This window comes from Orussus abietinus, unplaced genomic scaffold, assembly GCF_000612105.2.
Source record: "Orussus abietinus isolate OABI.00-Male unplaced genomic scaffold, Oabi_2.0 scaffold89, whole genome shotgun sequence".
In the NCBI taxonomy this organism is placed as follows: Eukaryota; Metazoa; Arthropoda; class Insecta; order Hymenoptera; family Orussidae; genus Orussus; species Orussus abietinus.
In genome coordinates, this window is record NW_019394246.1 from 92730 (window position 1) to 107776 (window position 15047).

The 15047-nt window shown below is 40.6% G+C and overlaps 1 protein-coding gene across 1 annotated transcript in view; it reads right to left on the reverse strand.

The window, feature by feature from the left end:
* Positions 1–1974: 1974 nt before the first annotated feature.
* LOC105701455 (prominin-like protein) overlaps positions 1975–15047 on the reverse strand; it is a 31265-nt gene continuing 18192 nt past the window's right edge. Inside the window, exons 8-14 of the mRNA XM_023433265.1 lie at positions 14810–15020; positions 14057–14233; positions 13702–13823; positions 10341–10502; positions 9656–9733; positions 6801–6908; positions 1975–5894 (exon numbers count right to left, since the gene is read on the reverse strand). Coding sequence (XP_023289033.1) covers positions 5882–5894; positions 6801–6908; positions 9656–9733; positions 10341–10502; positions 13702–13823; positions 14057–14233; positions 14810–15020 — 871 coding nt within the window. The 3' untranslated portion in view covers positions 1975–5881. The remainder of the gene's footprint in view (positions 5895–6800; positions 6909–9655; positions 9734–10340; positions 10503–13701; positions 13824–14056; positions 14234–14809; positions 15021–15047) is intronic.

Below are 15047 nucleotides of genomic sequence, written 5' to 3' on the forward strand. Positions count from 1 at the left end.
TCAACGATTTAAAACGCGCCATTAAATCTGAACAGATTAATACGCGCTGTTAAATCTGAACAGATTTATCTCAACGGTTTAATCTGCGTTGTTAAATCTGAACAAATCCGTTTATACAGATTCATCGCAACTACTAATCTGCGCAGCTAAATCTGAACAAATCCGTTTATACAGATTCATCGCAACGACTTATAATCTACGCTGTTAAATCTGAACAGATTTGCCTTAACAAATTCTAATAAGCGCAGTTAACTGTAAACAAATCTATTTGTACAGATTTATCGCAACGATTTATCGTTACGTGCACACCCACCTATACATTTTTCTCGCCAACTAGTCATAGAGAGTAAATGCAGTTACAATGAAATACGGAGAAAATGCGTATTCGTTTTCACTTCTTCCTCTGACGTTCTCTCGCTCTCTCTCAGTCGCACTCGCACGATTCGGCTACGTCTCTCTCACTCGCACTCACACGCTCCCCCATCTCCGTCCGCATTCGATCTGAATTTCTCGCACGCGGAGAAAGATTTGTAGAGAATATATATAATATATATATATATTTATTCGTATGTATAATTATGTATAGTGTGTATATAGTACCTGTGTGTCTATGTATACATGTATATTGCGAAAAAGTCAATCCTTCGTTACTTTTTTTTTTTTTGGCAATCTGCTGCCTCGAAACGCGACAGCATGGGCGGCTTATCACTACTACCGTTTTCATGATTTTTTGTTTTTTTTTCTTTTAATCGTTACCGTTAGATTACGTTAATAAAATTCTGTACAACTAGGCTAGAATTCTCTCCGAGTCATGTGGGAAACGAGGTCTAGGCTTCGACGAAATTGCGTTATTTCTCATTGGCTTGAAATGAGAATTTTACGAATTTAAGGTTAAGTGAAACCCCTCCTCGAATAAGACACTTTTTTTTTAAGGGTATTGGACCAAACTGTCCGAAACTTTGATACATGGTTCATGATCATCTAAGAATTATCCTGACACATTGAAAATTTGGATTTTTCAACAAAATTTTTTAACTTAGCCCAGACCAGAACCAAAATGGCGTCGAGCTCTCATATTTTGATCGATATACTATTATCGAAGGCTCTGATATGAGAATCGAAAGGGTCAGGAGAATTTTACGACAATTTAGAACACTCTGGTAATCGATAAACTCGCATTTTAACGGGATAAAGGCAAAAAAAAGTATCTTATGCGCTGCTAGGCTAAGACGATGGGAATACGAGGTCTCGGAGGGAAAATTTAGTTCACACGGAAATCACAGATGGCGCAGGGGGTCCTTTGCAGTCAATTAGGGCCTCGGAAAGCATGAATTTAGAGGATTTCTCGAGTTTTACTTGAATTTCTTTATAATTATTATACGAAAACGACGTATATAGTCATGTAGTCCAATAATCAATATAATTCGACACGGCTGTCGATATAAATACGAACGTCGGCAACGTAGGTATTTATAAACATTTCCTTTACCGACGTCGATCAAGTTCCTCGACGTGTTTCACTTCACCTTAAAAAAACAATGAATTCTTTTGAACCGAATTTCGTCGATGCTAAGACGCACTTTTCATCTACCTCGAGTATAACTAATTAATTAATTAATTAATTAATTAAACACTCTAGGATATCCTGCGATTATGATAACCATTACGAGCCGCAATTGCGAAGTACAATCGTAATCAGTTTGAGCATTGTCCGATTGCAATTGCAAATTGGAATGGCGTTCAATCGTCAAGTAATTGCGCTAATTAAACGACTACAAATATACGCTATCTCGTTAACAATTGAACCTCTGCAAAAACTGTCCGTACAAAAGTCACTTGCAATTACAAAAGGGACAACTTTTGTTTAAACAAGTTTTCGATACGAAGCTTCGTTTAAACGGATTGCAATTACCGAGAAAACTGAACTATTAATCAGACCATTTGCGTCGGTAATTAAAGAAAATTATTTAACCGTTGCAGGTTTAATTAAATCGGGCCGATTAATTAATACCTGCGTTGTTAATTGTTTACATGGCTTGAATATGTACAATTTCGCAAACTCGGGAGAAATTCAGCAAGTGCAAAAATTGTTAATTTGCGACGACTCGGCTCGAATTTAAACAATTCCCAGGTTTGGCCAAAAATTGTTAGAAAATATCAGCCGCGTTTATTTTACGTTAATTATTATCACTATTCAAGGATATCCTCGATTGTTGTATTTCGAGGAAAGCCGGGGGTAAATTTCTGCAATTTGTTCGTATTTGTACTGGTTGTTTAAACAAATTGGCACGTAATTCTGTGCTCCTCTAAACCCGGCAACCAATTTTTAACGTTTCAATGCAGTAAATTCAACATTTCGTAATGTTTTGAGGTTATGGGGCGAATATATTCAATATTAAAATGTTTAAACAAAGAGAGATAGTTCAACGATTGCAAAAAATATCACGGGGACAACGATGTAAAATGTAGAACGTCTTTTACTTTCAGTTCGACTATAGATATAAGGCAGGTGAGAAAAGGAAAGCACTTTTCGCCGTTTTACCCCCGTTTTTCCTTTCCTTCGCGTGAATTTTCTAACTTCCTCATTGTCTAACCTCACAATGGATCTGATTTTTCCGAATTTCCGGCCCTAATCTCAATAAATTCAGCGTGTAAACATCGGAGGCGAGCAGCGATGCGGCCGCCGCCATGTTGGATCGCGCGCAGCCAATCAGGGCGCAGGAAAATCCAAGATGGCGCGGATTGAGCAAAGAAGAGACCCCGCGATCGCCTCGGCTCGAGTTTCGCACAATTTGGCAGTCGTGTTTTAATTCTTTCGTATTTACTTCCTCCATCGTCGTCGCTTCTTTATACGTAGAGAAAAACAAAACACATATCACAGGCGCACGCACACGCACAGACTCGCAGATTAACTCTAATAGATAAACCCGGCCGTATAAACGCGCCGAGGTTGAGAAATATCTTCAAAATGGCGGCTAAGTCTTCCCATCCGGCAGGGAATCTCGAAATCCCGCTGGATTTCAAACCCTTTCCCTTCCTTTCGTTCATTTTTGTACATCTCGCGAAGCCGGTAAGTTCAATTCGAGATCCCAGATGGCGCTTCGAAATTCAAAAATGGCGCCAAAAGCTCGACTCTTTAAATAGAGGTTATTCAGCGTCGGATCATTTTTCGCAATACTTTTGTTCCTTTGACTTCGTCCTTCGTTCATAATTCTCTTTCTATTATCTTTTTTATTTCCTCCCAGTTTGAGCGCAAAATTCCGGAAATTCAAATCTCCCGCCTCGAGCGGTGTAAACGAGCTTTCGAAAACTCCGAAGAGAAATGCAATAATTCCCGGGTAATTACATTTTAACCGTTTCATGACATTCGTGATGTAGAAATCAGCGATGATCGTAATACTGATTCTTTTGCGAAAAGAAGATTTAAAGGAGAAAGTGAAATTTCATACTATAAATTAATTTCCGTTTTGTCGGCGGGACTCATTAAAAGAAATTACGCATTGTGCGGTCGTGCAAAATTGACGGTTCGCTTTATACTAATAAATGCAGTCGATAGCACGCTTTTATAGGTTAGGAACTCAATCTGAACCGAGAGATGGCAAATGAAGATAAAAAATGAACAATCTGAGTATATATATGTTACAATGAAACACCGAAATCTGAAGAATGTCGACTTTCACCGGTGAAAGTCGACATTCTCCAATTTCGGTCATTCACGGTAACATATATATATATATATAAAAATCCAGTTGTCGACTATAGTCAATAGTTGCGGCAATATCGTGGATTTTGGATATATCGTTTCCACGTGTTATCTTCCATCATGGAGGAATAAAACGAGAGGAAAAAATGAATCTCTCGTCTCGTTCTGTTTCTCTCTCTTAATTTCGTTCGCGATTTTTCTAACCGTCGTATCCATCTCCATTTTTTTTATTTTAATCCATCGTCGAGATAAGAAAAATCGACGACTCGGCGTGTCTTGAGAAGAATCGTTAATTGTAAACCGGTCCAATCACTATATATATATATATAGTTCGTTAATTGTAAACGCCGTACCAAGTCGATTTACGATCGTTTACACTGCTGGTTTGATTAATCCATGCCTTTGATACGCGTACTACAGGTAGTTTTACTAACCTCCCAGTGTAAACAATGGTGTATCAAGGACGATTAGCACTTTACGAACGAATCGTCCCAAGTCAATATACGATATTTTACACCGACAGTTTAATAAATCCATGCCTTGAGTACGCGTACCAAATTATCGGTGTAAACCAGATTTATAAATCGTAGCTTAAGATGGCGTCGCTTTGATTGACCATTTCCAGGAGCAATCGGAAATCACTAGAAATCACACAGAGACGGTTAATCGAGAAAAACAGTCGCGAACAGTTAACAGTAAATCGACCCAACTATTTCCCTAGAACATTTGAACGCTAGATTTATGGCTGCTAGTTTTGGCTACCTGGCGCCTCCTGGTGTCCGTTTCCGTTGGACCGGCCAATGGCGCGCCGGCTACATCGGAATTGGCCAATCCCGCTCGGCGGTTTTCCAATATGGCGGATCCAGCTTCATTTACTCGCCTCAGCTCGATACGTTGTCCGTGACATTTGTAAATCCAATCCTCTGCACTTAACACGAATATCTCAACTTGATTGCAACTAGAATTCTTCATTAAATCGTTAATTGTAATCTCGGGATTGTGAACTTCGCCGTTGTGGGATTCGGCGAGTTAAAGTCGTTACTAAATCCTGGCAGCCATGATGGGATGTGAATGTGGATCGACCGATGGCGAGTTTCTTCTCTTTATAATCCACTAAACCCGGTTAGCGATGAAAACGCCGCTTCTGTCCAGGAATATCTTAATTCCATCGTTCTCCACTATTGCAACTAGAATTCTTCATTAAATTGTTAATCATAGTCTTCACTGTTGCGCACTTCGGCGACTTAATCCGATTAGTAAATCCCGGCAGCCATGATGGATTTCGTGTTTTCAATCTTCCTCACTGTAAACGCTTCGAGTCTTCGTCGTTAATTTTAATCGTAACAGGAATTCTTCACTAATTGTTAATCCTAGTCTTCACTGTTGGGTATTTCGGCGACTTAATCCGATTAGTAAATCCTGGCTGCCAAGATGAATTTCGTGTTTTCAATCTTCCTCACTTTAAACCACTTCGAATCTTCGTCGTTATCGTTAATTACATCAAGAATTCTTCCCTAAATCGATAATCGTAATCGCTGTTGCGTATTTCGGCGACTTAATCCGATTAGTAAATCCCGGCTGCCAAGATGAATTTCGTGTTTTCAATCTTCCTCACTGTAAACGCTTCGAACCTTCGTCGTTAATTTAACTCGCAATAGGAATTCTTTACTAATTGTTAATCCTAGTCTTCACTGTTGGGTATATCGGCGACTTAATCCGATTAGTAAATCCCGGCTGCCAAGATGGATTACGTGTTTTCAATCTTCCTCACTGTAAACGCCTCGAATCTTCGTAATTATCTTTAATCGCAACAGGAATTCTTCCCTAAATCGTTAATCATATTCGCTGCTGCGTATTTCGGCGACTTAATCCCATTAGTAAATCCCGGCAGCCATGATTGCGTATTTTGGCTCGTCCATCTTGAAAGGGACCAATCCCGTTCGAGGACGATTCAAGATGGCGGAAGGGACGACTCTAGGCGTCTTCTGCGGTTAATTGTGGGGAATATCGATGGTCCGCGGCATGCCCGGGGATTAGCGCCAGTCAGACGTAATCCCGTCGGTTGACGGTCCTCTTCCTCTTCCGCTTCTTCCTCAGCGTCCTCTTGTAACTGCGAGTGAGACTGTGAGTGGCCGCGCTGCTCAGCGCCGCCTTCGTGCATGCCACGGAACTCGAATCCTAATTCCTATCCCTGTGAACGAATAAACCAAGAAGGTAACATCGCATCTCGTCTACGTATATCGACGTCGATAAAGTGGAAATCATCTATACCCTCTTTCATGGTAACGCCATTTTGGATATTGGATACTTAAGGGCGCTCACCACTCCAGCGATTTTGCAGGGCCTCACGGGGACAACGATTCCGAACGTATTTCTAAACCGATCGAGCTTAACGAGTGCTCATATAGAAGACGAAACGTTGACCTGTGTTTATATGGGAGCGATTTTCGATAAGTGGTCATTATCATATAAAAAAGTGCAACGACGTAACTTCAATGCCCTTTTACCTAGGAAGGAGGTGCTCGATCGAAAATCGCTCCCATATAAACACACGTCAACATTTTATCTTTAAAACGAGCACTCGTTGAGCTCGATCGGTTGAGAAATACGCTCAAAATCGTTGTCCCCGTGGAGCACCTTTTTCAGGATTTTCAAGTTTCTCGCGAGGAATTTGGGCATTCCTTGGCAACCGTTGCCGACTCTAGGCGGAGCGTCCAACTTGCGTGTGCGTGCGGCCGAGGGTCACACACGTTTCGGCGCCTAGTCCAGAGGCGTCTAGCCGTTGTGTGAGTTGTATACGTGCAAAATACGCACACATTTTTCGCCCGTTGCTAAACACTGCCCATTATGCGTCGCGTCTCCCTCATCCGAGCGAGAAAGTACGTTTTGGTTACCTCCCACCGAATTCGATGCTAATGCCATCTAGCGGTGGAAGTCATCGTCCCCACTTGGTGGTGAACGCCGTTAAGCGGAAACATACGGGTAGTCGCTTCACGATTGAATCACTGACATTGACAGTACTTTTTGAACAAACCCCGTATACAGGTAGGCATAAGGTTTCATATCACCTTAATGCAGATGGTCATGGGATACATACCCAGGCCCCGGGAAGTAATACGGTGGGGGTCTTTCGTACTCTGCGCTGAGCGGAGCCGCTGCGGGCTGATAGCTGGGCGGGTCCAGATTGGTGTACTCTGCCCAGTTCCTGAAAATAAATAAATCACTCCGAGTTAGTTCCACATTCGTGGCAGTTCGATCGATGCCAACGTCTGTGCGAACATTGCATACGACGAATCCAAATGAAGATGAATTTTCGCTCGGGAACGGACTACGTACAGTAAGGGCAACGGGGTCGATTCTGTAACTTCGGCGAAAGTGCTCACTTCTCGCCCTGTCGTCTCACGGGAGTCTATCCACCCGATTCTCCAAGTGAAAATGTGAAATCTCTAGTTTCTGGGCGAGTAGTCTCACATGAATTATTTCACATTTTTACCATAGTGAAAATTACGAAATCGTAGGTGTTCACTTTTAGAATTTTCACCGTTTTCCGATTCTCCGAGTGAAAATGTGAAATCTCGAGATTCTGGGGGGAGTAGCCTCACGCGAATTATCTCATATTTTTACCATAGTGAAAATTACGAAATCGTAGGTGTTCACTTTTAGAATTTTCACCGTTTTCCGATTCTCCGAGTGAAAATGTGAAATCTCGAGATTCTGGGGGGAGTAGCCTCACGCGAATTATCTCATATTTTTACCATAGTGAAAATTACGAAATCGTAGGTGTTCACTTTTAGCATTTTCACCGTTTTCTGATTCTCCAAGTGAAAATGTGAAATCTCGAGATTCTGGGGGAGTAGTATCACGCGAATTATCTCACATTTTTACCATAGTGAATTCAGAAAGTGAGCATCTCCCGTGATTCCGTAACTTTCACAATGGTAAAAATGTGAGAATCCCCGTGAGATTACTCGACCAGAAACTCCGAGTTCTTTCGGCCTAGGGATCTCACATTTTCACTTGGAGAATCGGGCGAATCAATTCACGTGAGATGACAGGGCGAGAAGTGAGCCCTCTCGTCAAAGTTACAGAATCTACCCCGAGATGCAAGATGCAATGTACGATCGATCTCCTTGAGTTCGTTTGTCATTTTTTTTTTTAGGGGAATTTTCTCTGGACAAGTTTTGTCGCGTGGACCGATCGTAACACACAGAAAGGGTTTAAGAAAAGCTAAATGTAGCGGTGGAAACGTGGATGATACAAAAAGTGAGGAGATCAGGATGTAGAGTAAGAACTTTCGGAAAAGAAGATCTCTTGGAATTAAGGGAATGTGAAAGTGACATTCGAGAGGTCAATCGTTCGTGACACTTCTGGCGGACGACGCGACGTGGGAGGGAAAAGTATATAATACAAAAGACACGACAACAGATCGACAGAGAGTTGAGAGACGATTAGACAGGCAGAAACAGAGTTAAGAATGAGCCTTTACGACTTACGTGGCAGAGGCGAATCGAGAGACGCGAGAAGTTGCCCCCCCGCAAGGTTCCCACTCACCTGGAAATAACCGGGAGAAACAGTGTGACCAATGGGAATCACGATTGCATAATTTGGGGGAGGGGGGGCGCCTTGGAAGCAGAATTTTCGAACGCCAAAATAAGATCGGCTTGACCTGACCGATGAGTGGGAACCCTGCTCGGAAAGTGCCATGCGGATTGCGGACGTTTGGACGGATTTTCGAAAAATCTGCAGGGTAAAGGGTCTCCGTTCCGTTCCTATGCGTTCTTCGGGACATACTTGACCGAAAAGTTCCTTTGCAGGAACTTCGTAGGACTTATAGTTCGCGAGATATCCGACGACGAAGTCCGGCCAATCAGGAGGCTCGCGCGCAGTCCACTGGCTCCGCCCCCTGCCTCTGATTGGTCGACATGATTATTGAATATCTCGAGAACCACTCATTTGGCGAAATTTCTGTAAGGAAACATTCTCTTCGTTTTTCCACGGAGAACGCGGGGGCGAGTGTATTAATTAATCTTATTTTATGGTATAAACAATGCCTCATGTTATAGACTCTGCCTTCCACGAAGAACGGCTTTATTGTACGTTTATGAGACACCCTGTAGAATTTTGAATTCAAGCTTTCGCAGTCCGGTCGAATGACAGTTTCCCTCAATTTTTCCACTGATTCAAAATTTCCATTATAAAGGTCATTGTCGAAGGTTTAAGCTACTTCGGTGTCATCAAAGACAGCGAATTAGATATTATAAATGTTGTGGTGACATTGTCATCCTCAATCGATCCCTTTTTTTTTTCAAGGTGGCAAACTATTACAGATCGACCGGAAATCATTTTCAATCTCCACTCAACACATGAAACAAACCTTGCTCTTGTCATGTAAACTGAAAGCGAAACGAAACGGAAATAAGGCGGCTTGCCAACGTGGTGAAACAAAAGTCAGCATTTTGCGTCCGAAGCACTCGAGTCGCACGTCAAAAGCTCGACAGGTTGATGCATCACCGAAATTTATTTAAAAACTCGATGTATTCCGAATAATTCCCTTCCCAACACCTTCTGTGACAGAAACCGAGCCGAAAAGTTTCTATGTAAAATTTCGTACGATTGTTGGTTTCCGAGATATCGAGCGTTAAAGTCGACCAATCGTGTGGCGCGTTCAGCGACGAGTGGGCGGAGCTAAATGAAGCGGTGGGCGTGGACACTGAAGCGGTGACTGAACGCCTTCTGCGATTGGTCGAAGATATCACTCGATAACTCGTAAACTATCGATCCCACGACATTTTTACATAGCACCTTTTCGATTAGATTTCTCCTCTAGAATACGATACTGTAATCGGTTATCGTTAATTCGCAAAATTACGCACAAAATTTTGATAAACCGTCTCCACGTGGATGGATCAACCGGGCTAGTCGTTTTTTATTCTCTTTTTGGCCACGACTTACTGTGCATTCTGCGAAATTGTATACATTTTCCCGGTTTCGGAAGCGACGCGCTTGTGGCGTTGCCCCGGTAGGGCTAAACTGAAAATGAAATCAAAGACAGGTGACGAGGAGGACAAAGAAAAGTGAGAATTGTACTCGCGAGACCGAGAATGCATACGAAAAAGAATAATTATTTTTTTATACTCCCAACACGGATTAAACCAATTATATTTTAAATTTTCTTCCAACGAATTCCTACAAGAAAAACCACGTATTAGGTTTTTTCTTTCTCCCGCGACTTTTCATTAAAAATAATCCCTAAAAACAGAAATACGTCATTTAATTCGTAACCCCGCGTTCCACCTTCCCGCCTAATTATGGATTTTCAGCTCAACCGGAGCATGGTATAAAAAAACGTTTCAGACAAAAGTTGTCGCGCAAATTGTACCGAACAACATTTACATAAACCATTTCCCGCTACAACGCGTCGTTCGGTTAGAAAATGACAATTCCCGCGAGTATAGAAGAATTCGAAGGCTCAGTCTCTCAGTTATACCACGGTGTACAGTGGCGGAGATTAATGCCTTAACCATCGTACACTGCAAGGCAATAGTGTACCTTAGTATGCGACTATTGTCGTCGTATCATCATATAGAATTGATTAGGCTTTCAGAATGGCATATTAATGTTTAACAAAGAGACTCACTTGGGCGCCAAATCGGAATATCGTGGATCGTGATGAGACGATCCTTGATGAGCATCAGCGATTCTCTCTCTCTCTGCATATCCGCCTGCAGGTCCATCATAGCTTTCCACATAAGCAGCTGGATGATGTTTCCCATGGCACCGATACTTCTTATCATGGACGCTGAAAGAAAAATTAACCTCTTATCATTCCATACTTGAGATAACCTCGAGAAATAATTTAAACATGCGAGTTAGACGAGCGTGTGCCTTTCCCTGAACTATAATAATACTATATGTTCCTAGGAGGCGAAAAAAAAAAAGAATTTCATTGTGAAGCTACGCGATAGAGTTTCGCACCAAGTACATCCGAAAAACTCGTTTGGTTACGTACATGTTGCAAAAGTGTTGTAATTTTATTAACAATTTTTGGAAAAATTCCACTTCGAAGCATTATATTCTATGGTGGTTTCAACATAAGCCCATTTCTCAAGTGCTCGGATGCAAGTTACATCGATGAGTCCTTTCGAACAATTAATTTCCCTAATTAGAGTTATTCTCTGTCTTCGAGCAGAAGTGTTGTAATTTTATTAACAATTTTTGGAAAAATTCCACTTCGAAGCATTATATTCTACGGTGGTTTCAACGTAAGCCCATTTCTCAAGTGCTCGGATGCAAGTTACATCAATGAGTCCTTTCGAACAATTGATTTCCCTGATTAGAGTTATTCGCTGTCTTCGAGCAGAAGTGTTGTAATTTTATTAACAATTTTTGGAAAAATTCCACTTCGAAGCATTATATTCTACGGTTAAGCCCATTTCTCAAGTGCTCGGATGCAAGTTACATCGATGAGTCCTTTCGAACAATTGATTTCCCTGATTAGAGTTATTTGCTGTCTTCGATGACGATGAGAGGAAAAATTACAGACTAAATAATTAACCCGTACAAACTTCTACGCTGGGGTGAAATCCCATTAAGCAAACTAGGCTTTCCTAACCTTGCGGTGCACTTAGACTTGTAAATAGACAAATTGTTCCTTGTTTCATTTTTTGCTAAGGTCTACATCATGTGCATCTACTCGCTGGCACTACGTGACTAACGCCCGGTTAAATCATCGATTACCTAACCGTAGGTTAAAGTTAACGTCTAATGTCCGGTTCCATAAACCTCGGTCAAAACGCTAACCCTCGGTTACGAGTTGCCCGTTCCACCACATTTTAACGGCGGATTAATCTCCATTAACCGCCGTTTAGATTAACCCGTCAAATTCAATCGTTTAGCTTTGGTTAATCGAACTTTAACCTAAAAACTGCCCAAACGGGAGGAAAACATGGATTATATCGAGTGTGTATTAACATCTTCTTATGACGAAACCAATGAAGACGTTTTTGATTTTATTTACAATTTCTTAATGATCGAAGTACGCTTGAAAATATTTTATGTTAATTCTTAACTAAAGAACTTCACTTTCTGAGGTTAGCGTCATCGAGAATTCAACTCACTTCGAATGGTGTATATGATTAGTTAATCGTGTTCTAAATAAATGTGGTGGAACATTTACGTTTTTAACCCTTAATTAACTTGGATGTTATCATTAACCTAAGATTAGGTAATCAATGAAATAACCGAGATTGGTGGAACCGAGAATAACCTCACATTTTTCTTGCACTTTCACTAATATTCTGTACTTCGTGTTCGTTATGTTTCCTCCAGGACGTGCAAACAAAAACAGCTGCGACAAACAAGGCAGACAAATCGTAGAGCCATGCACGATCCAGGCATGCCTAGCGTAACTATTGCCACTTATTTCTTCCTTCTTTCTTCTCTTCTTCGAATACTTACTGAGCAAGGGGTATGTTATCCCTGTCGGCATACGCGTCATACAAATATTCGCTGTAACGGAGCGTGTTAGCGGTTAGAAAAATCCAAACGAACATTCCTCGGTCAATACTAAGCTAACTGACATCGTCACTTGAACTAATACACATTGAATCGCATGAAAATAAAACGTAATATCTCCAAGACCCCTTTTCTGCCCTTGTCACTTGTTACGAAAACAAAAGTACACAGTAATGTTAGGTTATGGCGCAGCGGAGGATTGATCTTTATGTCAGATTTCACTTATACAAAGTGTAATGGAGAACCTTTCGTAGTATAAGCTGCCATTTAGCATTGGGTTTAGTGTGTGAGAATCCTTATATTGGATTTCTTAATGAAAATATTCAAAACGAAGTGTGAGTTAGAGTACTCGAACAAACATTCCTCGTGTCATAGAAAGCGAATCGCCAGTCTTAAGCTAATGCATATTCGTGAACAGAAACGAAAAACGTATTAGAATGGAACGACCGACAAAAGAGGCGAAAGAATGGTAACATTTATTTATAAGGACAGTGCGAACAACCAAAACAAATGTCTGCTTGCCACGAGGAAACAACCACGAAGCTGGAACGTGTTGTGTGTGTTTTCTTTTCTTTTCGAGACGAAAAACAAACGAAAGGATCCCGTTTAATTTACAAATATCAGTGGTAAGAAAAGGAAGAAAAATGTAACTTCTCATTCCACGAGTGCCTAACCTCAAACTATCTTATTCCTAATACTTTCTATTTATAAAAATCACGTAAAAAAAGGTTCAGAATAATTTAGCTGCCAAAAAAATTGTGAGTAAAAACGAACTCAAGAAATAAGACTCATTGCGTTTCGTAACAACTTTGATGACATTTTGTATGAAAAATCGGTCACAGAGAACGTGGGAACCGAATCAATTTGTAAATGATGTTACGTCGAATGCCATTCAGAGGAGAATGATCAACTGCGATCAATTGGGATACAATAGAAAGAATAAGTAAATGGGGATCGAATACAGTACGAACCCACATAGAGAAGCAACCACAACGTAATCACGCTAAATTAACAGTCCCGATCCTATTTATGACAGAAAGAAAGTTTTTGCTATGAACTTCTAGATTCGATATTAAAATATTGAAAAATATTTACATCGGAGTGTGAAAAACAAAATGTATTCAGAAGAAAATAATTAGAATTGTCATACGTTATTTGTCCCGGACATTTAATACCCGGTTTCTTGACTTTGTTATTATTTATTGTTCTAAAGCCTCATAATCAACTATCGGTTTAATGTAAGACTAAATTTTCCTTAAAGCTTTAATTTGGCACATTACGTTGAGTGTCGTTTGCAAACATGGGTCCGTCAATGAGGTTAGTTTATGGGACGACAGTCCACTTAACATCAAAAGACTTTGGAGAGGGGAAATAATCAAGTATCACTGGCCTCGATTAACTTCTCGCGTTTTCACAGCTAAGATATAACACAATGAACGAAAAAACAGACTTTAGCGTTAGCCTTAATTGAGGTTAATACTCACGCTTCAACGAGTGGTCCTGGATAAGGGTCGGACTTCTTGTAGAGCACACTCAGCTTGACGCAGAGGACAATTGTAGGAATGAAAAGCACCAGACACCAACCAACGCTCACCCAGAAACCATTCTATCGAGAAAGAAAGAATCGCATTATGATGACGTTACATTTTCAACACCACAAAGTAGCGTAGGATCTCGTTTCCAAGTAAACATAACCCTATATTTCACTGCCAAGTTAGCCGATTCAGTAAAGAAATCCCGAAGAAAGGAAACATTTTTACTTCAATACCGAATTGCTTCCATCGGGCCTTTAAATCATAGAAGTTAATATAATAGTTTAACCGTTAACTGAAAACTTACAAAGGGATCGAGGATCTTGTTGCACCCAGCAACGAGAGTGGCGTTATAGGCGTTGGAAACAGGTCCACATTTTCCTACGGTCTTCTTCGCACTGCTGATTACGTGCTCCAAGTACTCGTCGACTTGGGACAGGAAGGCTTCTCCGAATCTGGTTGCCAGCTGAAAAACGAAAGCATCCTTTTAAAGAACAATTCTTAAAGTGACGTGAAAGTGGGATCAAAAAGGTCTCATTTATAAAACTTTTATTATTTAAAATTTCACTTCATAAATATGAAGGCCCTAAGGAGNATGCACACCTAACGATGAATTTTTTCGACTGTTACTTCACTCTGACATTGTTATTTATTTATAAATTTCAAAACCATGACCAGGGTCAAGGAATATATTTTTAACAATAAACAATGCACATCTGACGATGAAATTTCTTGACTATCACATCACCCTGACATTGTTATTTATTTATAAATTCCAAAACCATGACCAGGGTCAAGGAATATATTTTTAACAATAAACAATGCACATCTGATGATGAATTTTTTCGACTATCACTTCACCCTGACATTGTTATTTATTTATAAAATCCAAAACCATGACCAGGGCCGGGGAATATATTTTTAACAATAAACAATGCACACCTAACGATGAATTTTTTCGACTGTTACTTCACTCTGACATTGTTATTTATTTATAAATTTCAAAACCATGACCAGGGTCAGGGAATATATTTTTAATAATAAACAATGGATACCTGACGATGTAACTCAGCGATATATTGGCATCTGGAATCCTTGGATAAAGCAATCGCTTGATCTGCACCAACTCATCGACCAGCTCGAACATTCTATTGTCTTTTGGATTCTTCAACGGTTCGCAAATCGCACGTTGAGTGAGAACACCTGACACCATGTGAGCCACCGTCACAATTATTAACACACTTGTAAGGAGGAAGATGATCCAGACTGCCCTGCAATTGACATCAATTATTTCTATC